General features: G+C 33.2%; 1 protein-coding gene across 3 annotated transcripts in view; it reads right to left on the bottom strand.

Annotated features, from left to right (window-relative positions):
• LOC106461305 (cyclin-dependent kinase 12-like) overlaps nt 1-26,623 on the bottom strand; it is a 90,933-nt gene that overhangs the window by 27,280 nt on the left and 37,030 nt on the right. The window contains exons 11-13 of one of the 3 annotated variants that reach the window (XM_022388175.1): nt 24,594-24,759; nt 23,101-23,181; nt 18,867-22,782 (exon numbers count right to left, since the gene is read on the bottom strand). In XM_022388175.1, coding sequence (XP_022243883.1) covers nt 22,319-22,782; nt 23,101-23,181; nt 24,594-24,759 — 711 coding nt within the window. In that variant the 3' untranslated portion in view covers nt 18,867-22,318. Of the gene's footprint in view, nt 1-18,866; nt 23,182-24,593; nt 24,760-26,623 lie in introns of those variants that run through there. The other 2 variants (XM_013921123.2, XM_022388174.1) reach the window with 2 other exon arrangements.

Below are 26,623 nucleotides of genomic sequence, written 5' to 3'. Positions count from 1 at the left end.
AACACGTAATGAGTTCTAGAAAGATCGGGGAACATCAGGAATAATCCAGTATTTGCTAAGCGCCCTCTACTGTTGTATATAAGTGCGCCAGACAATGAATCGAAATTGAATTGCAGACAGGCAGATATAGAGACTGAAAATTGAGTCAAGTGCGGTAGTGAATTATAGCGTGTGTTTAATTTAAAGTGGCTGTGGAAAGTGAGTGTATTGTAAAGTTGAATTGAGAAAGAATAAACTAGTTTTATTTAAGAAAAGACTTGTATCGCTGAAGTTTCATCGGAAATAAATTATACGGAAAATTAACAAATGAACACATAGACGCAACAATACTAACTAAATAACCAATACTGTTTATAAAATTAACACTAAATAAGTGATATAGCATTGTATTGTACTACTAGAGTCCAAGTAACTGGTTTAATACATAATTTGATTTTGTTTGTTGTTAAATGCAAAATTACATAATGGGCTACCTGTGCTGTGCCCACCACAGATATCGAAACTCGGTTTTTAGCGTTATAAGTATTCATATTAACACCAGGGGGCGTATTTTGTGTAAAAGAGTGACAACGTAAGAATATTTACATTTCCTAAGAGTGTACATTCAGAAAGTAAATAATTCATAGTTTATCCTTCCGTCTAGTAGTATAACGTTTCGCTCGCAGCCTGACATGGCCTGGTGCTTAGGGCGATCAACTCCCAGTCTGTGGGTCACGAGTTCGAATTTTATCACCGAACATGCTCGCTCTTTCAGCCGTGGGGCCGTTATAAATGCACGCTCAATTCCACTATTCAATTATAGAAACCTGAGAGTTGGCGATGAGTGGAGTTACTTTTCTTCTAGAGTCTAGTCTATCACTTCAAAATTATGAAGGGCTAGCGCAGATAGCTGTTGTTGTTGTTTGTAATTAAGCACAAAGCCACACAATGGGTTATCTGTGTTCTACCCACCACTGGTATCAAAACCCGGATTCTAGCATTGTAAGTCCGCAGACATACCGCTGTGCCACAGGGGGGCGCGCAGATAGCACTTGAATAGTTTTACGCAAAATTCAACAAACAAAGGTGTCTCTCAAGAAACGTTGTGACGAGTATTAAGTCACAAAAAAAGTAGGCGGAAGAGAAGTCTTGAGAATAAAATGTTCTTAATAAAAGATAGAATTTCTTTGTTAAATAACGGATGCTTGCTTGACTCAATAAACATTTGATTTTATCTGTTCATTGTGCAAAGGTTAATACTTATGCGCATTTTACAAAAGAAAAAAATGTAAATATTTTCTTATTATTGTTTGTTTGTAATTAAGCACAATGCTACACAATGGGCTATCTGTGCTCTGCCCACCACGGGTATCTAAACCCGGATTCTAGCGTTGTAAGTTGTGTTAATGCTCTAGGGATCCAGTGTGATAATTACACTTATCTCTGATGGTTTTAAAGTTTACATGGTTGTTGAAGTTTAATTCTCTGCGCAAATTGCCCTCACCCCCAGTGGCACAGCGGTAAGTCAGCGGACTTACTTATAACGCTAGGATTCGGGTTTCGATACCCATTGTGTAGTTTTGTGCTTCGATGACTACAAACAAACTACACAACTTTTTTTTTTTTCAATTTGAAACTTTTTCAATTTATTCTTGCAACAACTTTGAAGAGGGTAGAGGTAAAAATGTTCTGAAAACTGAAGTTATTAATTAAACTCTAGAATTATTTTCGAAAGATCGATGTTTCACTCTGAAGAAATAATTTCCTGTTACATCAGACTATGATTTCAGGCGTTAAGTGTACTGTGTCATCTAGTACAAAAAAAAACACAGCTGTTAATTTTTACCTGGGAAGTATAATATAGAGACATGTATATCTATGTTCAGGGGCAGAGTATAAACTGCGGTTTAGACGAATAAAATGCGTTTCAGACCTGTAACGAAATATCACACCTCAAACCAATAACCTACGTCTGGGTTAATTGAGTTTTGTTTAATTTTAAGCGCAAAGTTATACAATGAGCTATTTAAGCTGTACCCATTTCAAGGATCGAATCTCAAACGTTAGCGTAATAAGCCTTCAAGCTTACCATTGAGTCCACTGCTCGGCGTCTTGTAGGGTTTGTTTGTTTTGTAATTAAGCACAATGGGCTATCTGTGCTCTGCCCATCACGGGTATCGAAACCCGGATTCTAGCGTTGTTATGTCCACAGACATACCGCTGTGCCACTGGGGGGGGGGGGCTAATTTAGTAGTGAAAGACTAGAGGTAAGGCAACTAGTCATCACCACCCACCTCAAAGTCTTGAGCTACTACTGGAGTAGTAGGATTGACCGTTAAATTATAACGCCCTCGCGACTGAAATGGCTGGTGGGGCGGAGATTCGAACCCGCGACCCTCAGATTGCGAGTCAAGCGCCCTAACCACCTGGCCATGCCGGGCCGTAACATATCCATTTACCCATCAATTTCGGTAAAAGAAAAAAAAAGAAATATATTATACACGTAAGTTAATAAAACATATTTTCAGAACAGATTAAAAAGTAAAGAAAAATCGCAAAATACGCAAGGTTTAATCAGCTTTTGTCAAACGTTTCGTTTTATCTCATTCCAATCGTAAATATCAATCATTCTGCTCACCTACACTTCCTAAGCCTACAAATTCCATTACAAAGTTCTAAACTTTCAAGAACATATTTAACCGCCTATCCACCCATACGTATTTCTGTAACTATCCATTCATTCCCTTTACCATCTTATCTGACACAATACTCACCCAGTCACCATCAATCCAGCAAACGACTTACACTCATGGTTGCATATTTGATATTATGCTATTACAAACGGCAATTACGATTCTGTTTATAATTATTAGTATTATTATACTTCTTATAATAATAATAATAACAGGCCTGTTGCTGCCGTCGAACTCCTGTTATTTGTGTAAGGAATGCACATTACGAGAGGAAACTTGTGTGTGTTTTATATATATATATAACACAGTTATTTGTAAGCATAATAAAATATTTTAATACATACTACATGCTTCAACAGATACCTGAAGAAGACAGACCAATGCTCTGTCGAAACGTGTAGTATGTATTAAAATATTTCATTATGCTTACAATATATATCTATATATATCAGTCCTTTCTCTATTGCCCACTGTGTTCTGTTTGAGGGCCGTGATTACGCACAATTGCCCATAATTATATGTTCTACTGTAACAAGCTTTTGCGAAGAATAGTAGCTTTGACAAAAATTTTCACAGACCACCTAATTGTATGTGGACGTCGCTTCCAAGACCATGATGAAGCAGACTAAAGACACAACAACCCCTAAAGCTACTAGTCTAATAGAATTACAGTGATTCCAATTTCTTTTGTGAAAACAGGCGCAGATTTCGAGGCGTGGCTGGAAGTTTGTGAACTTTTGGCTTGATAGCCTTCGTTAATTTCAAATGCTCATTCATTGTCTAGTTAACTGTCCCAGGAGGTATACCCAACTTTACTGCATTGGCTTTCTGGGTTGAATGGTTCTCTTTCGTAACCATAGCCTTTGTGAATGAAAGCGTTACTCCTAATTGGCTTAAAGAGTGTTTCTAAGCACTATGCTACCTAAACATTGTACTGTACAAGTTAATCCGCTTCAACAAAGGCCACTAAAGACACCCTTTCTAGTATGTTGTATCCTTGCGTTCTACAATGTTCACTAATTTCGCTGTATGAATAATTCTCTTCGGAAAAGAGAAATATATATATTCTCCAGTAACAAATCTATCCGTGACACCAATGTATGTCACACGGTCGGAAACTTACCTTAAAGCAAATATGTCAAACATGATACTACGGCACTTACCTGCGGTGACACAATGCTGCGTTACTATATACAAATCGTTCATATAAAGTGTGTGTGTATGTATATATATATAGACATACATAATGCGATAACTTGTTTCACTGCAACAAGCATCCTGCAAGTTTGAGTTTTACTTTCGAGTTAGGTTTAGGGAATACATTTTCATGACCTTATTTTGCCTTTTGAAGCCGCTGCGGATTCCATGCATGCAGAGTTTACACTATAATTAGTCTGCATGTCTCTCGCTGCTATAAAATAAACCCCCGATTTGAAGCAAACAATTGTTTATGAAGCACACATAGATAGGTTTGTAACTTCCCTCCGGTGCTTCTTATTTTCCAAAAATAACCTAACCAACCATATAAAACTTGTATATTACTTGTATAACGTGAAAACAGAGAGGTGTTCAGGATCGATTAAGCAAAAATATATTCTTTAAGGATCAAGGTTATGGCCATGCTATATGCAAGTCGCATTTTTCTTCAAGCACTAGCCATTAAAAGTAATTTATCTTGGACTTAGTAAAACAATGTCGCACGATATATATACTTAATGTTATTTAGCTGTATATATTTTCGATTAGCATACACGTATCAGCGTTACCTGCTTTCTACTATATCTTTACACTGTAACTACAAACAAGATAAGCGTGCGTAATTTAACACGTGGATTAACTTTTACTTCAGTAAATAAGACACTTAGCGACAAAAATGTTAAAGAACAGTCGTTATCCAAGTTCAGATAATTAAAGTAACGAAACCCATAGTCTAGGAACATATACATTATTTTTGTTATTACAAATTCCCCACCCCTACGGACTTAGACAAACAGCACGTAACGACAGTCTCACTATACTCATCCTTTATATATATATTCTTCACGAATTGTTTAGTGTTGGATCGAACAGTCAAATGGATATAACAGTCTAATAAACCTGCAATAAAAACAAAGATCTGTCTTGATAAATGTTTTTCATGTACATCCTGGAAACGGATACCATACTTTATGTATATATATCTTCATTCATATTTTGGATACTAACCTTCTCGGAGCGTAAAAAACAACAACAACAACAAAAACCGTTAGCCCCACCTCAATAAAATATTAGCAACGGGCGTATGAAAATGCGTAATCTGTCATTTTCATACAGGAACCAAAAATAAAAGTAGGTTTTGTTTACTTGTTGATGAACGATTCATTCTAAATCAATACATGAATCCGCTGATAATTCACAAGAGTCTATAAAAATGCTTTAATAGTCACACCTAAATACAAAAGACAGTTATTTCATGCTTATAATTTGTATTTTCATCAAGTTATCCAAACAATAGCAACAATCCAAAAGCATAGCAAACAATACATATCTTGAAATGTACAACGTACACAAAACCTCAATAACGCCTTAGTAGCTTAACAGTTGTGTGTTGGAGAGATAAGAAAACTGATATTGAGTGGCTTATCATTCAATCTCAGTGCAAGCATGTTATATGTCAGTATCTTAGTGAATATAACGGTGTGGTGGTTTTTGAGTTTGTAATGGTAAAATTGATCTTGATGAAGAATAAATTTAAAATGGCAGAAACCAGTTTAAAATGAGGTTTAGTGCAATAATACCCACCCATGATTCCAGATTACAAGGCCTTGTATATGTTTACCCCTGATTCCAGATTGCATAGCCTTGTATACGTTTACCCCCGATTCTACTGTCTTGTATATGTTTACCCCTGATTCCAGATTCCACGGCCTTGTATATGTTTACCCCCGATTCTACTGTCTTGTATATGTTTACCCCAGATTACATGGCCTTGTATATGTTTACCCCTGATTCCATAGACAATGGGGCTTCGTATCAGCGATAAGAGAGTTAAAACTTTCTTATCTACAGCTTAGCACAACTCACTAACTGCATATATATATATACATACATACAGCAAAATTGTTTATTTGTTGAATTTCGCGCAAAGCTACACTCGAGAGCTCTCTGCGCCAGCCTTCACTAATTTTGAAGTGATAGACTACACGAAAAGCAGTTTGTTAACACCACTCATCCCCAGCTCTCAACCAACGAATAGTGGGATTGGACGTACATTATAACGCTCCCACGGCTGAAAGGACGAGAAGTTCGGTAGTGGGATTCGAACCCGCGATCCATGGATTGCGAGTGCCCTAACCATCAGGTCATGCCAGGCCTTTACACAGCAAAAATAATTCAAATTGTAGAGTATTTCCCAAATAATCTGAAGACCGCATCTGATTAAAGCTAATTACAACTATGTCGGAAAAGTTCTTCTCCAATCACAAGCATGTAATACTCGTGTATATTTCCACTTACATGAGGATAAATATCGAAAAAACATTTGTATTTGTTGTTAAGCACAATAGACTGTAATATACCCATTACACGCATTGAAACCCGGTATATAGAGTTATAAGTTAAGTCTTAAGATTTACCGCCGAGCTACTATGGAGCAGAGCATTTTAATAATATAATAATTTCAATATTCTTTATACACAACCACGTTTTAGCTTTATACGGATATGGTGAATTAACGCCAATCGTCAGTAATTTCGTTAAGAGTTGTTTATCAGTACGACTATAGTAGCATATAACATTACTAATTTAAAATCATTATAGATATCACTTTATGCTTCCGTAGAAATTAACAACAAACATGACATTACCGCACGTGTATGAGCATTCAATAAACGTTGAACAAATCATTCAGTTTAGAAGACAACATGAAAAGTTAAAAAACGTGTATTTGTTAATTCATTTACCGTAAACTAGACTGCCAATGTATAATGTAATGAAATTTAACAATAAAATTAAAAGGATACCAAAACGCTAATATTATTTACTTTTAGAGCGTACAAATCCAAAACAAAATTGTTAAACGTACTTGTGTAGTTGGTTCTTTAGCGTTAAATTGTACAAAGAATTTAATAGGTTGTTGTCAAAACGATTTTGGAGTATCGCCACATCCTTATAGTTCATATCGCTACGTCCTGTCATGCTCTATCTGACGACCGTGCATCTTGACAATAACCCTGTGTGGTAGTTTGTATTACAAAGAGCTCCGCCGTAAGGATTTCATGGCCAAAGCATACAATTCCTTCCTGTTCTTTCCATAATCCATCTACTGTACGAGAACGCCAGTTTCCAATATCGCTTCAACAGTCCGATTGCATATAAATTTATAGGTGCTGCGTCTGTCGACTTCACAAGTATGTCTTCTTGTGGAATAGCATGAATACCTGTTTCTTTCTCTAGCTGCTTGGAATAGACGACAGTTGAACGGGAGGTATGACTGAAAGCCTATCTTATCCATAGCCCATTGGCCTCGTTTTCAGACGGACATCCTTGATTATGTTGCGTTCTGTTCATAGATTCTCACTTGTTACAAGACCGCACATTACTTATCATGGCGGAGTAACGACTTGTTGCAGGTCCTTTTCTGGGGGGTCGTGCACCCCAAGTTGATCTATTCTCCATTTTTTAACAATGCCATTAAATACGAGACATATGTCTTTAAATATTTAAATCCCCATCTTAACACATCTTTATGATCTAGGAGTGTGAATATCTTGCATCGGAAAGGGCTGTTACACACCCTTCTCAAAAGCAATACATTTTATTTGGAATTACACTACTTATGAAAGTCAAAATGTAGTTCTTATACTTCCTGTTCCACCGCGACTTTTATATCGGTTGTTCGTGGTTGTCATGACTTGCTAATGTGCATATCAAAAATCGTTTTAATACAATCATTTTAAGTCTTCAGTGATTGTAAATTCAGTTATTTCGTTAGTCTTTAATTTGACTTATGTATTGTGTAAAATGTAGTTGGTGCAATGTAAATATATTCAGTTTAAAGCTTTTATCTACGAGTTATCTCGTGAACTCTCATCTTAATTCCCCACCTTTTACTGTCATTGCGTCTAAACACTAAAACAGCTGATCCATCACCCGACAAGTGAATTGTTTTAAATACTAAAATTTTGCATGTCAAGTCTGTTAAATAAAAAAATCCAATATCTCTTATGGGTTTATATAATACTCTCAATAATTGGATTCAGCAAAACTTCTCGCGCCCAAGAACTTCACGAAGCACCTTTGACATTTAACCCAAAACTACAGCTGCCTACGGATAGGACCATGTTGGATAATTCTTGACCTCGAGATAAAAACCTTTTATGGGAACATCAGTATCGTATCTATCGAAACGTGTCCACCTAACATTGTCATGAATATAATTGAAATACTATCTTTATTACTCTTACTGCCCATACTAATTATTGATAAGAACGTACGTGACAAGACCAGGCAATCCTTTCATTAACAAAATGATATTATAATTTAGTTGTATTATTTATCTAAAGAAGAATTGTCTGTCTGTGTCTGGTTTCTTAAATTCAAGTTTGTGGGAGGAACTGGCTAAATCAATTAAAATGAAAGTTGGTATAATTCAGATGGATACCTCTAACACTGAGTTTTAATGTGTAAATGTTAGGACAAACAGTTCGTGTTTGCCAGACTTTCAGTTTCAGTAGATGAAATCGCCGCCGCCGAACGAAGTGATGAAGCCGCGAGTTTGAGCGCGTACTTTTGCTGATCGCCTGTATTCAGTAGGCCTACATAGCTAATGACGCACACGCATGCCGTCCCCGTGAAGTCAACGAAATAAATGCCGTGCGAGTAGTGGGTACAACTGTTACTCGTAAATAAATCCCATGACATATTTAAAGCGGTCTCCTAACACAATTAAAATGAAAGTTGGTATAATTCAGGTGGACCCCTCTAATACTGAGTTTTAATATGTAAATGATAGGACAAACAGTTCGTGTTTGCCAGACCTTTCAGTTTCAGTAGATGAATTCGCCGCCGCCGAACGAAGTGATGAAGCCGCGAGTTTGAGCGCGTACTTTTGCTGATCGCCTGTATTCAGTAGGCCTACATAGCTAATGACGCACACGCATGCCGTCCCCGTGATGTCAACGAAATAAATGCCGTGCGAGTAGTGGGTACATCTGTTACTCATAAGTAAATCCCCTGACATATTTAAAGCTGTCTCCTAACATCACTTCTCACACCAGGCAACAAGAAATTATTTCATGACATCACTTCCGGCATACCACAAATAATGCGTGAGTCAGTGCCAGCTATCAAAACCAAACTTTTTTTTTTCGTGGAGTGGAAAGGTCTTCCTTCACTCATTGGATTTAAATATAAACTGTCATATAACTTTTAGTTTTAAAGCGATACTGATGATTCGTTCTTTAGCGCAGTATCCCATCTATAGTTATATTTGACATCAGTTCAGAGAAAGTACTGTGGGTAAACAGTGATCATAAAAAGAATAAAATGGTCACATGGGTTTACGAACCTCTGCCCATACACCACTCGTATACAAACACACAACCCTTTTGTAATTTCAACGTCTTATGAACCACTCAAGAATTACAAGAGTATTTGTATTGTTTTGTTAATAAGAATTACAAGAGTATTTTGTATTGTTTTGTAATAATAATTACAAGAGTATTTGCAATGATTTGTTAGTAAGAATTACAAGAGTATTTGTATTGTTTTGTTAATAAGAATTACAAGAGTATTTGTATTGTTTTGTTAATAATAATTACAAGAGTATTTTGTATTGTTTTGTTGATAATAATTACAAGAGTATTTGTATTGTTTTGTTAATAAGAATTACAAGAGTATTTGTATTGTTTTGTTAATAAGAATTACAAGAGTATTTTGTATTGTTTTGTTAATAAGAATTACAAGAGTATTTTGTATTGTTTTGTTAATAAGAATTACAAGAGTATTTGTATTGATTTGTTAATAAGAATTACCTTAATTATTAATCTGAATTTTCATTCCAGGATCAACTAGAAAGTTGCTTATTATATTTAAAGCAGTTCTAGCTCAAGATATAAAACCCTTTTGTCTAGTTAGTTTTTAATAACCTATAGCCTATTTTGACGAACAGGAAAGCCATTCATCACGAACGACGTTTTATTTATTTTTTTCATCACAATTAGTGTAATAGCTCTTAACCCTTATTTCTACTTAATTACATAACATCAGGTTAAATTAGTGACATTACTATACATTTATGTTAGACCAAATTAAAGTTAAGCCCACCTTTCCTATTCAATTATAATAACCGTAACTATACATTGTATTGTTGTCTATATAAATTTTCAATGAAGTTTAAAAGTTAAACAGCTGCAGCCTTGAAACATTAAACTGAAAAATGAACTAAACAGCTCTCACATGTGGGTTAATCACACCTTGCACGAATGATGTTCAAGATTCCGTGCTGCACAAAGAACTACTTCCTTTCTTGTCGATCATGCTCTTTTTCATGGCCATGATTATGGACTAAAGCCAACACTGAAAACTATATTGTAACACACTTCTAATAAACTTTCCCACAAATCTCCCTCCCCACTTTATGTGGATGTCAGTCCCAAACACCACATATGAAAACAGTGATTTCAGGGGTTGTCTAGAAGAGTGTGAACTTTCGCTACTTTAAATATCCTACTTCATATTTTATTAATCGAACCCTGAGATAATCAGCTTCACTGCAATGTCTTTTGGGGTCAGAGGTTCTCTTTCGTGTTGGTTTATTTGAATTTTACGCAAAGCTACACGAGGGCCATCCTAATTTAGCAGTGATAGACTAGAGGGAAGGCAGTTAATCAACACCACCCACCGTCAATTCTTGGGTTCTTCTTTAACCACCGAATAGTGGGATTGACTGTCACTTTATAACGCCCTAACGGCTGAAAGATCGAGCATGTTGGCCTTGATTGGTATGGTGTGTGTATTTGAAGTTTGATGCTGTTCAAAACACTCTGCTGTGCACATTTGGTACTTGCATATAGAACATCAAATACTTTTTAACATTGTATCGTTTGAGTACAAATCGTTTATTAATGTCACCGTATGAACATTTCTCTTCAGAAATAGTGCCCACATAATCCTCCAGCCACAAGTGTAGGTGTGATAACATTTCAATGTCGGTCAGAACACTTCCGCAAACCAGACATATATAGGTGCTAAATGTCATACATGGTATCACAGATCATATATATGAAGACATTCCACTGTCTTAGCACATAAAAATTGGCCTTTTGAAAGTTACATTAATCCTCCATAACAAATATGAGGGGAAATACACAATATCAATCCCATAAAACTTGATCACTGGCTATCATTGTTATTAGAATAACAACCACGCCTTTATTTTCTTGACTAAGCTGTTATCTTTATGAACCGCAAATAACTGATAAAACCATAAAATACTAGATATAATAAAATTAACCTAAATGTTTCTGTTTATTTACATTAAAAAGATCAATCACATTTAAGCTAAAACCTTGAATGATAGTAAGTTGTTTTAAGACATCATACACATTCATGAGTGTATCTGGAGCAAACAAAATATATGCAAATATCTCTCTTAACTGAAATATTCCAGAAACAATTATATAGTCCATCGTCACTTTTAAAACTTTGGTGCATGTTTTTTACTTGTATTTAAAATAACATGATGAATCATAGCATATAAAACACCACAGTATTTCAAGAGTGATTATATGTAGCTTATGATAAACTTAAGCTATTCCATAATAATCATTACCTAATTAAAACTGTTTTAGAGCAATCTAGGAATATCCTGCCACACACTAGTGTAACTAATAAGTAAATACACTATTTTAGGGTAACCTATAAGTAACTAGAATTGCTTGTAACATACTCTACTTCTAAGTAACTTACCAGTTGGTACTGTTCTTTGCAATCAGTTATATTTCTTTAACTACACAAAATAATTGAATCAAGTATTTTTACCTAAACAAATTTAATTCTGAAAAACAAAATTTATATAAGGAATGAAAGAATAGTTAGAAGTATCTTTCAAGGGTGACACTCATCAATACAGAAACAGTTCCAATCTACAAGACTTATTTGGTGAGATTAATGCTCTCACTGAACTAGATTCTAACAAAGGAAATGCCACTGTTGGTGGTGATAATCATACCAATAATGGCTTTAGGAGTGAAGAATGTGATGCAAAAGTAGTCACAAGACACCTATATTCCCATACTCTAAATAATCCTTAGTTTACAAGTCACACCTAACAATTTGAAATCAAAAGCAATCACCTTAAAAAAACAAATTGAATGCTACATGACAAGTCTTGGCTAATTGTACCAAAATATTTTTTGTTTGTTCACATCAATGATGACTTACGTGCACAATGGACTAAACATTCATGTAAGAGAAATTTTATAAAATTTCAGTAAAAAGTAACATTCTGTCCACATTTTAGATATTTCTTTCACATATGCATGACGAAAACCAAATGAAAATTGATAAACTGATAGAAATTGTACATTGAAAGCTGCTGTAAAGGAGAATACACGCACAACTGACTGCCAAGTTAAAAATTAGATTGATTATCTTATGTTAATTAATAAAAATAACTTATGTAATTGCTCAATAATTAATGAATGAATCATAAGATTCATTAACATTAAAAGAAAAAATAAGTTAACTGTGAATTTCTATCAACAGTAACTAGTTAAGTTTCAAGCAACATAATTTTCTTTCAATTGAACTATAGTGATCAGTATACTTCAACTGATGTTAACCAAAAGATGGATGACCAAATCTAAAAATGATACCTTGATATAGTAGTATGTTTTTTATTAACAGTTTGATAGTTAGGAATTTTGTGTGTGTATGTGTGTAATTGTATATTGAAACCTCACGAGTCAGTCTTATGAAAATAAGCTGAATATCGTTTATGTAAAGAAAGGATGCCTGGACTTGATAAAAGTTAACTGTTAGGTAAACTATTTATGATTGGTCAGATATGATGAGTCACTCTTGACTGGCCTTTAAAATGTAGTTGGGGCATGGAAGGAAATTTATCTAGTAAGTTCCTGATATAAATAATAAAATTTCAATACTGTTAATGAGAAGGTTATTTTAACTTCTCATGCAAGTTATTAATAATTAAATGGCTAAACATTGAAAATTGTGTTTTTTTTTGGAACCACTTTACATGGCTGTCTAAAAAGTTTTAAGATCAAAGGTCAAATGGCCCTAATGTAGCATGTCTACTTATTCAAAGTGGGTATGTGCAATGCTTTCCTTTTCATTGCCTGAATAAAGATTGTTCAAAATGTATTCAGCTTCATTATTTACACACTAAAAAAGACATCTTAGTATAATTCCTCTCACAGAAACCCTTGTAAGTTTTCTGGGCAAACTATGCTGTTATTGTTGAATAATCTATCTGATGATATTTGTCAGGAAATCAGTCCCCTCTCTTACTTTCAAACATTCATAGATTTAACTACAAAACAGCATTTTACTGCATGCTTCATGTTAATACTAATGGCTTATAACAGTGTAAACACACAATTTTGAAATGCCTAATGGAACTGCATGTATGCATAATATTCCCTCAATTTGCAGAATTTATTCATTGCCTATCAGCCATGTTAAAAAACAAGATTTTACTTGAATTGGGAGGCAATTTTGTTTTTAATAAGCAACTTCACACTACATAATCAAAGGTACTGAAAATCGTGATTGCCAATTCTGACACAAAACAGTAAAACTGTGTGATTATATCCTCCAATATCTTGAATTTTAAGTCCTAGAACTCTTACCTAATATTGGGCAGGAATCTATTACCTTAATAACTGCTTCATTGGCATGGCACAGATTCCAGACAAAAAATGTATAAAGAAGTTCTTGTTTGGTTGTAAACTATCCATCATAAAGTATGATCTACAAGTGGTTTGTGTAATGGTGGTTAATGTGACATTACAATTCATCTCAAGAATGTTTACTTGGCTTTGATGGCTCTTCACTGTTGCATTATCATTCTAGAAAAGCCCATGTTTGTCAGGGAAGAAATTCAATTGTATAGAGTACAAATCATCAGTAAAACATTCAGGTACAATCTGCTATTTATATTTGTTTGCTATCATAGTACAGTAAGAAATAACTGAAACCTAACTACTGATGAAGGAACTGGTTCATTTGGATAAAGTCTTATATCTGTGGTTTCCAGAAAATTAAGAGAACAACAATTTTATTGGGCTATAACCAACAGATTGCAGCCAAAGTTTTTAAACTACCACAGATAATGTCTAAACATTAAAAGAAAAAAAAGTTGATTTTGAAAACACCATAACAGGCATGCAGTATCATGTTTCCACTAAAATTCCAATATCATTCCTCGTACCCAGTATCTTTCAGACCAATATGTATTTTGCATTTAGAAAGCTCAAGCAATCACCTAACCCATCACGTATTAGTCCATTTTACATATGCAAATGAATGGAGTGTTCTACAAGTGTTTATATGGACTTAATCACATGAACAGTAGTTTACATATAACTAATCCCTTTACACTAGATACAATTCTAAAAATGTGTTAAAAGCAAGAAAATAGGTCTGCAAAGAAAAAAATATTGCATTCATTTTTCATAACAATGTAGATAAAACTTTTTTTTTGTTTTTTATCAAGTGTGTACTAACTTATGGTTCACTGGTTTCAGGGATAAAACTGTTTTTTGTCATATTTAACATTAAGTGTCATGTATAGATATCATGCATACTTGTCTATTTAAAGTAAACATAAACTAAACCATGAATACATTGTAAACTATTTAATTCCTTTACTTGCTGACTAATGTTCACTCAATCTGTTAATTTTTCCTTGTCTCTAATCAGCAGAACAAAACATGTTAAAATTTAATAATCAAACACATATACGTTGTCCAAATTAAGCTATAGTGAATATGATATTTTGATGCTCTAATTTAGAAAAATGTAAACTATGTTGGAGTAATTTAATATCAAAATCAAATATGACTGTTAAGAAAAAATAACTAACCAAAATTATCAAATATGCTTCAATTGCTAGTAGTTTTCAATGAACTTAGAAACAGAATAACTGACGAGGTTCTTCATACAAATGATAAAACACTATATTTAGCTATCTCAAGTGAAAATACTTTGTATGTTCATAACTGCTGTTATATCTGAAGAACATTGTTAACACTGCACTACTTAGCAAAATGTCTTTCTATCAGCTTAATCCTGCATGATACAACATTTTAAGTACACCATTTATACTTATCCCAAGTGTAATACATATTAATTTCATTAACAAAATAAGTTGTGAAGTTCCTCAGGTGATGATTTAGGAGGTAAAATATTATCCAATAACCAATGAATATACCCTAATTTATGATATTTATGTGCAATTGTCCATCAGTGAAAAACTGGGTTACCTTAACAAATATACAACGAAACAAGACATATCATGGCTTTTGAAGTTAGTGGATTTAAGGAATACTTGATGCTTGGATTTGTTTTTGTTTCACATACTAATACCAAAATGGTTAGGTAGTCATACACAAACACACACACACTGAGGAAAAGTATTAGATATGAAAGTGATTGTGCAAACAGTTCTTAAATTACAAGAGAATAACTTGATATATAACAACAACTCTGTTCTGCTAAATGAAAAAGTTAGAATACATATTAATTTAATAAAATGTTTAAAATAAATGAAAATTGGTCTGAATGGATGAGAATAGTTTATATAAATTATACTTTAATTAGGCTTTAGTTGTTAATAGTTCTATTATAAAGAATATTTGTCTCAAGTCAGTAATATTTTACAAACAACCAAGCACACACACACGTGTATGTATGTACTGTCAGCTATAAAATATCAAAGACAAAAATACACCAAAGTCTCATCCTTACATACTATATAAGAAATAATAATTTTCTAATTAGACTGGTTGTACATCTGAAAGATGTTGATCAGATTTTATTCAATGACAGTGTGTTGGCCTGACAAGCTTCCATAAAACAAAAGCTATCTCCTGCTTTGGGGCACAGAAACAAGTTCATGGCAAAAATAATTTCTTTAACAATTTAATATGTATAAAATGTTTTTATTTTTAGCATAAAGCTACACAATGAGCTATCTGTGTATTGTCCACTGTGGGGAATCAAAACCCTGGATTTTAGCACTGCAAGTCCATGGGGGGTGGGGTGGGGGGGGGGGAGAAGGTTAAGTCATAAAATCACAATCCTATATATGACAAATATATTTCATTTGCATAAGCCAAAGCCTTCAAAGGCTTTGAAAAATATTTCACTAGCTGAAACATATTATTAGGTCATCAAGAAATTAATGTCACATTTTGGAACACTTTCATTAACCACCCTCAAAAAACATACATCACGTATAATAGTTAAACGAACCGTCTAAACGTCATATTAGTGTAGCCTATATTATGTGTAAAATTTAGTATACTCTAATCCCTTACAGTGATGGCACACGACGAGACACACATTTGCCATGTAATGCTGTTTGAACACAAAAGGGGAAACAATGCCTCTGTATCCATAAAGAATATCAAAGAAGTTTATGAAAATGTTTTGAACATTCGTTCAAACTTTATTCAGGTGACTTCAGCCATAAAAACTGTAATGGCAGGGGCTGACATGTTGGAATTGATATTGATGCTTATTGAGGCAACACACTCATGAAATGGTGCTGAAATTGCATGTATCTCATAAAACAATACGCAAACATCTAAGGAATATGGGAAAACTCCATAAAAAAGGTTTTTGGGTGCCTCACGAACTCTCCGATGATCATCGTTTCCAACGTGTGAACATTGCTTAATCTCTTCTAGCGTGTAATGCGCGTGATCCATTTTTGGACAGAATTATCATCGGTGATGAAAAATAGATTCTCTATACGAATATTAAATGCAAAAAGCAATGGCTCAGTCCTAGACAGAAACTACTTCCGACGCCAAAACCTGGACTCCATCTATAAAAAGTGATGCTTTGCATTTGGAGAGACATCAAAGGAGTAATTCATTTCGACCTCCTCAATCCACAGCGAGCTGTCAATGTAGAGATCTATAGTCAGCAACAGGAATGTTTAAATCAAGCCCTTCACTCATCAATCAGAAAGGTGGTGTTCTTCTCCACGACAATGCATGTTGACGTGTGGCACATCTGACGCAACACAAGATTACAGAGTTGGATTGGGAAGTTCTCCCCCACTCACCATATTCTCCAGATATGGCACCATCAGATTACCATCTTTTTTATTTGCTACAACACCATCTTAATGGAAAAACGTATACAAATGTGGGAGGTGTTAAAGAGGGCATCGATGTGTTTTTTGCTTTAAAGCCAAGTGATTTCTGTAATCAGGGCATTAACAACCTGATTGTAAGACGGAAAAGCATCATCGATAAGAATGGAGACTATGTCATTTAATAAATTTTTTGCTTCGATATATAAGTTGTTCGGGTTTTTTCATCTAAAAAAGCGACATTAATATATTGATGACCTAATACTTTGTCATCTATTTTACATTAAACCTATGAACTTTGCAAAATAATCAAGAAGTCTATAATGATAAACGTTTTTTCTGTTTACTTTGGGTCATTTAAATAATACATACTTCAGTAATTTCTCAGGAGTTACAGTATTAACCTCAGAATGGCTTGAAACGGTTCAGGTGGGGGGGGTAAGTTGTATTTTTCAAGCTGTTTTAAAAAAATCAAATTCTTAATGCAACATATAGCCTGATGTTATTAATAAAGAGGCACTGTAGATGAAATTGTTTTAAAAAGTCATTGATTAGTTTGGATGACAGTTAAAATTATCTTAAATATTTGATAGATCTAACATTTTAAAGGCTTATAGTGTTAATTGGGAATTGAGAGAAATTTATGCTCTCTAAAAAACTTTTTAATCAAGTAAAATTAAATACAGTAAATATCTGCTGAAGAGGCCTAATTAAATACATAATGAAATTGCAAACTAAATATGGATTTTGTTTCAATACTACCTTTAAAGAGCCAAGCACATAAGATTTATTAAAATGCAGTCTTAAAAGTTCTAGATCTTTTGTTTTTGTTTGTATAATCTTAACCTTTTATAATTTTAAAACACCTAGCATAGCTGTTAATACGTATTTTCTGTTTTCATTACTATCCTTGTTTTAGAATGTTCGTATTTACAGATGTTACAAGTCCAAACTGCATAAATCTTCAAAATTAACACAACTATACAAATTTCATTATTTACAATGTTTTGAGAAATATTAGGTGTTTTACAGAATGAATATAAATGCATTATATTTTTAATTATCTGGTGTTTAACAAGAACAAGAAACATGTCGTATGTTCAATACTACAAGCTTATAACACAGTTTTTGTTATTTTTGTGAAACAGTTATAATTTGACATAAAACCAAATTAATTTATAGATGGTATGTTTCCTCTGTAATAAAATGCTTATATTGACAAAATCACTACATGGCTCCTACATATGTTTCATATATAGACTATATATAATACTTTAGCATGTACAAACTATAAATCTTGCTAGTCTTAACAGGCGAGTGACAAGAGATAAAACTTTTCAGACCGAATAATATATGTTCAGAAAGTTGAGACATACATTATTTTCCAAGTTAATTTTGCCTTATTTTGCTTAATTACATAAAAACGTAGCAAACATTCTACCACTGTAGCTCTGAGAAAAGAGTGAAACTTTTTACTCTGTTTGGAAAGAGACAGACACTTTTAAGTCATAATTACCAAGCCTAAACATAGGATCTAAAGTTAAAAGGTTACTAAAAAAGGTCAAATATACATTTACGGTTGTATCGCATCTCTCACATATTCTTGAAAAATTTATATTTTCCCAGATTGATTTTTTCAAGAAATTTATCTTCAAAGAATTAAACATGTCTAAATATCAGCTTACTGACAGTGATTTCCTATTATTAGTTAAGCAAACACATATTACTTTATAGAATATATTGAGATCCAGTTTTAAATTGTTCCATAGTGGTCAAACAACCACATACATTTTTAAACAGCACTTATTCACACAAAGCTTAAACCTATTTGCACGGGTGAGGGTCAAAGTGAGCATGCTACAACTTTTACAGTGCCATTCAACACAGTATTACATACTTTATGTAAGAGTTATCAGCTGTTCATTTCACCTAATGCTGATGATTGTAATGACAGTTCACAGTAGAGGAGAGTAACTACCAGACAAAATTTATAGGGATAGTGAAAAGAACTTTAGATCTGCATTTTGCAGGTTTTAGAGGATATACAAATGCAATATGTAAATCATACAATGGAAAAAAGTTTTTATTCTTCACAAGAACATCACCACCTTGCACTCCAACTTGTCCGTCTCAGTTAGAGGACATCATCAATTCACAGACATATCTTGTGTACAAATACTTTTGTAAAACATTAATTTTGGTGCACAACAGACTTGTACGTATTACTACTAGCTTCCCACATTTTGTATAGATACAAGTAGTAAGCTCAAGATTATAGTCTATAATTCTTCTCTTTGGTTAAATGATTTATCTATTATTTGAAGTTTGTATGTTTTTTACTTAAGAGTAGAAAGATTATTAACATGAGAAGAGGTAGTGCTAACAGAGTGGCTACCTAAGCTCAATGTTGCTACACCACAGGTTTTTCTGCTTCCCTGTAGTCTACACAAACGTCACTACAAAACCTGCATGTGAAGGGTGTTCAAATCAATACCCAACAGCCGAGACTAAAAGCATCTGTTTGAGATTATTCCAAGTGTGTACTAGCAATAATATGAACATTTTATGAGTATTTCTAATATCACAATATAAAAGTTCAGGAATACGACTTCAGAAAATTCAATTATGTTTAATTGTAAACAATGTGAGTAGGGTTTTAACAAATATAACATAAAACATAAGGATCTTCTTCAATCTCAGCAACATTAGGGAACTAAATTTCACACTTGTACATTTTACTAAAAGCTTGCTACATTTCATTTACATACACACAGTAAATTTGGAATTATAGTCAACATTCTTTCTCTAGAACAGGGTCGGTCCGATGAACAATGGACTAATCTAACACAACTATTTTCCCCTCACTTATTACTTACAATTATCTCAATATGCCATTATGATTTTTGGACTACCTGGTTACCATGGGTTCATGAAACTCTTGGCTATAACAGAGATGCACTGCCTAGATAAGAGATATTGTTATGGTGTATATTGCAACAGCATCATGATTTTTTGTTTCTATCTCAGCAAATCAAAAATGTGAGGTAACAATGTTAAACATTATGCACATTACTTAACATTGATTTAGAACAGGGTGAGCAGTTCTGTGTGATTAGATTACATCACACTCAAGTCTAGAGCCTTAATTACATTATTAACACTCACCTATAAGATCAGAAAAAATTTTAATACATTAAAATAAGTATTAAAACAATATTAGGAAGAAAACCAGAGGAAAACTTCCATATGTTTAAGGCATGTTTTTTCACACAGTTCTGCTTTATTTAGTTTGAAATAACATATTGGTGGTACACTACACAATTGGCATATTTCACAAATGGTCAAAGCAGAATCTCAAAACTCTCATTTTGTCACAAAAATGCTTTATCACTAAACCTTTTTTCAAATACTGATATACTGTGCAAATGAAAATGTTTTTGTGTTATAATACAAATTTTATTTCTACCTCATTTGTATTATACTGTGAAATAAATTAAACAGTTTATTCATGTGGAAACAATATTCTAGAATGTGAAAAGATAGTCCTACCTGATAGATCCAAATGGTTGAAGTCCAAACTTTCTGCTATTCTGTACAATCTTTTTATTATCAATTGTATCCAAATTGTTTTATATTTTACACTTAACAAGGTGCAAGCACAGTTTTGAAAAATGTCACACTTTGTGAGTGGAACCCACAAAAACTATAAATTTCTCATTTTAATAACCATTTTTACTTTATGTGGTAATTACAAAATTACTAACAGTAAATTTTAAAGTAATCAAAACCACATTTGTTAAGCCAAATACCAAAAAAAAAAATTCTAGAAACAACATCCAAGGAAATATATGAAGACAAACAAGTTTGTGACATTTTTATTGCAGTCGTGACCAAGTTTTAGATTTAAGAGTTCAATGCTGAGAAAATTAACTTTCAAAACTTTTACTTCCCAGACCATATCAGTACACATTTACTTAAAGTAGAAGTTTAATTAGCATTACAAAATGCTATCAAAGAAAACTAATTAAATTATATCTGTGAAACACAAGAAAGCAATGAAAAAAAAATTTATGAGCTATATGCTAAAATGTTCACATTCACATTACAAAACTGACAAACATGAAAGGTGAAAAACATCTGAAAAACTAGTTAGAGCCCACATACATATACATGGCCCACTGTTCACACCAATAAGAGTACTGAAATGAAGTTTCATAATTTTTCAACTTTCTCTTATTTTAAGTTAAGCCCACTGCCTTCTAACATAACTGTATTTTTTTTAAACAATTATTAAACTTCTGATCAAGTATTTTGAAACAGATTTAGTAAACTATTTTGTCAAAACAAAACAATAAAAACCATTCTCACAGTGGACTAAGGCAGGAAAAATAAGGTAAATGTTTAAAATGAATGAAATTATCAAAAGTAAACACTATCAAATTTCAGTATTATTTTCCACTTTCATTACCTATTAATATCCAAAAGTAGGATATACCATTCATAGCCAAATACATGTTTACCATATGTACAGCTACTAAGTACAATGGATTTTTGTTCACTTTAATGCTAAGTCAACTCCAAGCAATAAGATTTTATGCTGTAAATACTTTATACATATTTAATATTTTTTGAAAGAAGTAACTATTTCCTTCCCAGTCATTAGTTACAGCAATAAAGTTAGAACAAATATTCTCTAGATAATAGAATATATCATGAAAATATCTTGTATCAAATAAATCTATTTATCATTTCTGCTGAGAATGTCATCTGTTATCAAGATAACCTGCTGTGGAATGTTTATATTTATCAGCAAGGAAGGAAACACCAGTCCCTCAAAACTTGTATAAATTTTACTAATAGTTAAAGACACAAAAGCAAAAGTCTACAGAATTTAGCATTTTTACCCAAAAAACAAAGAAAAGCAATAAAAAATTTTAAGCTGAAATGGCAGAAACAAAACCAATTTGTTTTAAGCTTTACATTTTTAATAAATTTGATATCATTATTCTATAAAACAAATGTTCAGTTTAAAACCAAAGTATATAGTGAATAAATCATAGAAATGTCATCCCAATGATTATTTTCCCAAGCATCCATAACTCTTACACAAACAAAACTATAATTAGCTTGAATTTGCTGAAAATAGCACATCTTTTCCAACCCTTAACATCTAAATATAACTCACTCATACATACTTAAAACACAAACAACAAATACTATATACAAAAAGGCAATTTCAAATGGTATCAAATTGGTCACATTTTCTTTTACATGGACTTGTATAACATACCATTCAAACTTATAGCAATGATAATCTTTAATAAAAGTCTCCTCTTCGACTATAACTTGGGTGACCACGTACATGTCCAGCTCCATCTTGGTCATACCTATATTCGTGGTCTGGGTAGTGTTCACTAGCAAGGGGCAAGCCAGAAGGTCTATTTCCAGACTGAGTCAGTGGTTCTACTTGAGCCATTGCTGGTGGTACATCACTTCTATAGACATCACGAGAATATTCTTTATCCACACTTTGTCCCAGAAGACCTTGTGAACTTGTCTTTTTTGGATTATATTCAAAAGAAGTCATCCGACCAGCAAATCCTTCTGTGGAACTTCCAAATCTTTGTTGTTGTGATTGGCTGGAAGATAGTCTATCCAGATCTCTCATGACACCATGACTTGAAAATGTTTCTGAAGTGTTTATAGGAGAGAGACTACTGTAAGATCTACACTGATTAATATTTTTCTGAGAGATTTCATTGCCAGTTGCTTCTCTGCTAGCTATGGAGAGAGAATTATTTTGGTGTGCAGTATAACCCCTAAAACTAGAAGAATAACTAGTAGACGGAGATGTTATACCTGAATTACTTATAGTACTAGCAACATTGAGTTCCTGGTTAGACAATAACCGAGTCAGAGCTGTTTTGATTCCAGATGGGTTGTAATTACTATCTGTGTTTTGGGCAATGAACTTATCCTTCCAACTCTCTTTGTCTTGAAGCTGAGTCAGAAATTCTGACCGTGGCCTTAAGTATGTAGGTATGCTATTAGATTCATGCTTGTTTTTATAGCTTCTGCTGTACATAGCGTCATACTTACCAGATGTTTCTGTCAGAGTTTCCTGTTCTTGTCTTCTCTTCAAGTCATGTGTTTCCCTTTTCACATTGTCAAGATGTTCCACTAATGTAACAGAGAAAGTGCTATTAAATAATACAAAATATTCTACTTTTTTCATATATCAATTCCACATTAATTTGTATAGATTCATATTAACACAATTTATTTCAACATATATTCTACAAACATAACATGGACTGCCCAACTTTACTGCTTAAACATTCAAAAAACTACTACTAACTAGTATAACTTGGAAATATCTTGTGTACATTTAAAATCCCTGGTAGATATCTGTCGTCTGTTAGCTTGAAATAAAATATTATCTGGTTTGGAATAGGGTTAGCAAATACTTGCAATAATTTCTCAAGTTTGAAATTGAATGAATATCTAAAAAAAATATCTTCCTTTCTGTTGAAATTTTAACAACAAAAACTTCTGTAACAAAAAACTGCCATGAGGAGGTTGATCAGTCTTCTGACACACCTCTAGACACATTGAAAGTGAAGGCATGTGGCAAAGAGAATCAGCAAACCCTCTCAAGAATTTGGGAAAATCTTTTATTCCCAAATTATTATGTACATTATATTCTGAACTTTATGATACTGCAGAATGTTGATACATCTCAACCATCAACCATTAACTAAACTTTCACACTATACCTGTGGTAAAAATGCATTAAATCTGATATTTAAAAGTTGTTCATGAATACACAAAACAATCATTACACTCATGGTGTTTAAGATTAAAAGTTTTTGCTTTATACAGCTATTGTAAAATTCTCTGTCTTACATTACTCAGTGACAAAATATAATCACACACACACACACATATTTAACTCAGATATTACATGCTGAAAAGGATGACCAGGCTTCTCTTTACAATAAACACCAGTAAAAGTAAATTTATTTCATTTGCTTTTAATTTATATATCAATACACACTTCTAATGTTACCTAAAGAAATTAAAATCTAAATTACTATTTATAATTATTGTTTTACATGGAAATTTTGATACAAAGAAATAATTTTGAATGTAAATAAAAAAATAAGTAGCTCATACACTACAAGCAATGAATTACCTGTAACAACAGTAAATGTTTCAAGTTCAGAGCATAATCATGAGTTAATTTCCCATTTTCTAAAACCCATATGTCTATCATGTACATACCGTGTTGAGAAACAAATTAGATACTGTAAGATAAATTTTCACTTCCTAATGTGAAAGTAAAGACTAGCCACAAGTCCCAAAATTTAGTACTTATGCTAAAGTGTGTGTGAGATATTTGAACTATGTGTTTACATTAGAAGCAACTTAACTGATCCTAAGTGTAAATACTTAGTTCATACACAAGAAATGAAGTATATTTAGTAGTTCTGTAAAATATTTCAAAAAAGCATTACAACACAGCCATAAAAAGAGTGCATTAAAATTTAAAATTTTCACTTATTAAAATGAAAAAAAATAATAAAACAAACCAGCAGAGTAGCCTTTGACTGGTTCTTGTTCAAGCACTTGAACACCACTTTGTTGTTCTATCCTGGATAATTGTGTGTCCGTTTGCTGCTGTGGTTGTGTTTGTTTGAAAACAGCAGCTAGTAGAACTTGAATGTTCTCAATTTGCTTAGAAGAATGAGGATCAACCTTAACAATTAGAAAAACAATTATTTCTACAAACATCAACATACTGAAAATTTTGTATAAAATAACACTTTAATAAAGAGGGAAATAAAATATTTCATATCAGGAACTAGATGAAAAATAAAAGTTTATCTGGTTTCCTGAACTATAAATTCAGTAATTTAAACCTTTCCCCAATTTTCAATACTTAATTACTGTTACAAGGAATTTTAATCATCTATTTTCTGAATGCTATGTTACGTACAAACTTCATGATGATCAATGTCCAATAACTAGTTGAAATTATGTGATGCATGTTGAGTTTCTGACTCAACAATGTTGATCAGAGGCCACAGTTTGTGAATAACAAGATTTTTTATATGAAGGCTTTTTTCATCAATGGCCCTATGTAAGATCTTAAACTGGATGTGACAATTATGTCACAATCTCCTAAGGCATGTTCAGCTACACTAAGTTTTGTGGGTGATCTGAAATTTGAGTGTTCTTTTATACATGTTATTAGTTTTTTCTTTATAGAGCCAATATGATGTTACTGACAGCAAGGACAAGTAAATTTGTAAACTACTAAGGATGATTGTGACATAGAAATATGGTCCTTAAATAAGTGTAGGTGACAATTAGGTTTGAAAACACACCTTAATTGTACTCGTGGGTATATCCTACAAATAACCTGTCTTAGTTGAATCTAAATAACTAAGAAATATTCAACCATAAAAAGTAAATAAGTAACAACAGGGGATTTAGACACTTCAATTGGAATTATATTACAAGTTATTGGAATTCTCCATCTTTGTTACAGATTAGTGATTAGTTAACTTAAATAAAATTTTTGTTCTTTAGGTTGTTATGATGTTATTTCTGTGAATGTGGTTATTTTTACATAGAAGAAAACATTTTTTTCCTTTTTCAATTCTGATTGGCTTTTTTTTTTAAAAGACTGGGGTCACACCATATGATGACCCTATCCTTCTGCTCAAAATTATATGCCTAAATTGTTTTTTTCTTATTATGCTAGGGTATTAGTATTTTGGGATGGAGGGCTATGTTAGTAAAACAGAATTATTTATTCTTTTTTTGCACCAGTTATGTAGTCTTAAAACTGTTAACTCTTTTCAAGTTTCCAGCAGGTGAATACATTGCTGAAATTATTAATAATAATAAAGAATCATCCTTGGGAGACTGCACCACTTCTGTACCAGGAATACTCTTCGTCCAGTGTGTAAAGAGGTGCAGCAGACACAGGTAGAAAAAAGAAGGAGCACAAGCAAAAGGGAGAGAAAATGATGGGATTGGAATCCAAGCCACCTAATAACATATTCTCAATCCCAATGAAGAGAATAGGAAGATGAATCCTCTATAGACAGTAATGTGGGATAAAGTGAAACTGGATGTGCTCCAAGGTGTAGAGTGACTAGGGCACAGCAGACTATTCATGGCCGGTCAACTCAAGTCCAAAACCAAGTGGTATCAGGAATATAACCAACGATCTGTGGTAGGAGGAGGGTCCACACCCTCTTCACTTCAAGTTCCATAGAACAGAATTATATACTCTGCAAAACGATCTGCGAAACGGGCACATGTGCACAATCTACAACTTGATTGATCCTCCTTGAAATCCAAAACCAGCACAAATGAAGGACATCCATGTGATGGTAGGAAGATGGATTCCAATCGAAGGGGTGAACTGCAATGTGATGGATTGACCCCAAAGCAACATTATCTCCTCAAACAGGACCATTACAGCATTGGAGCACATCGAGAACTTCCGGATACGGGCACATGTGCACAATCCACAACTTGATTGATCCTCCTTGAAATCCAAAACCAGCACAAATGAAGGACATCCATGTGATGGTAGGAAGATGGA

The sequence above is a fragment of the Limulus polyphemus genome, unplaced genomic scaffold (genome assembly GCF_000517525.1).
Source record: "Limulus polyphemus unplaced genomic scaffold, Limulus_polyphemus-2.1.2 Scaffold930, whole genome shotgun sequence".
Lineage (NCBI taxonomy): Eukaryota > Metazoa > Arthropoda > Merostomata > Xiphosura > Limulidae > Limulus > Limulus polyphemus.
Note: the sequence above shows the minus strand (reverse complement) of the source record. Positions and strands in the feature narration are given on the sequence as shown.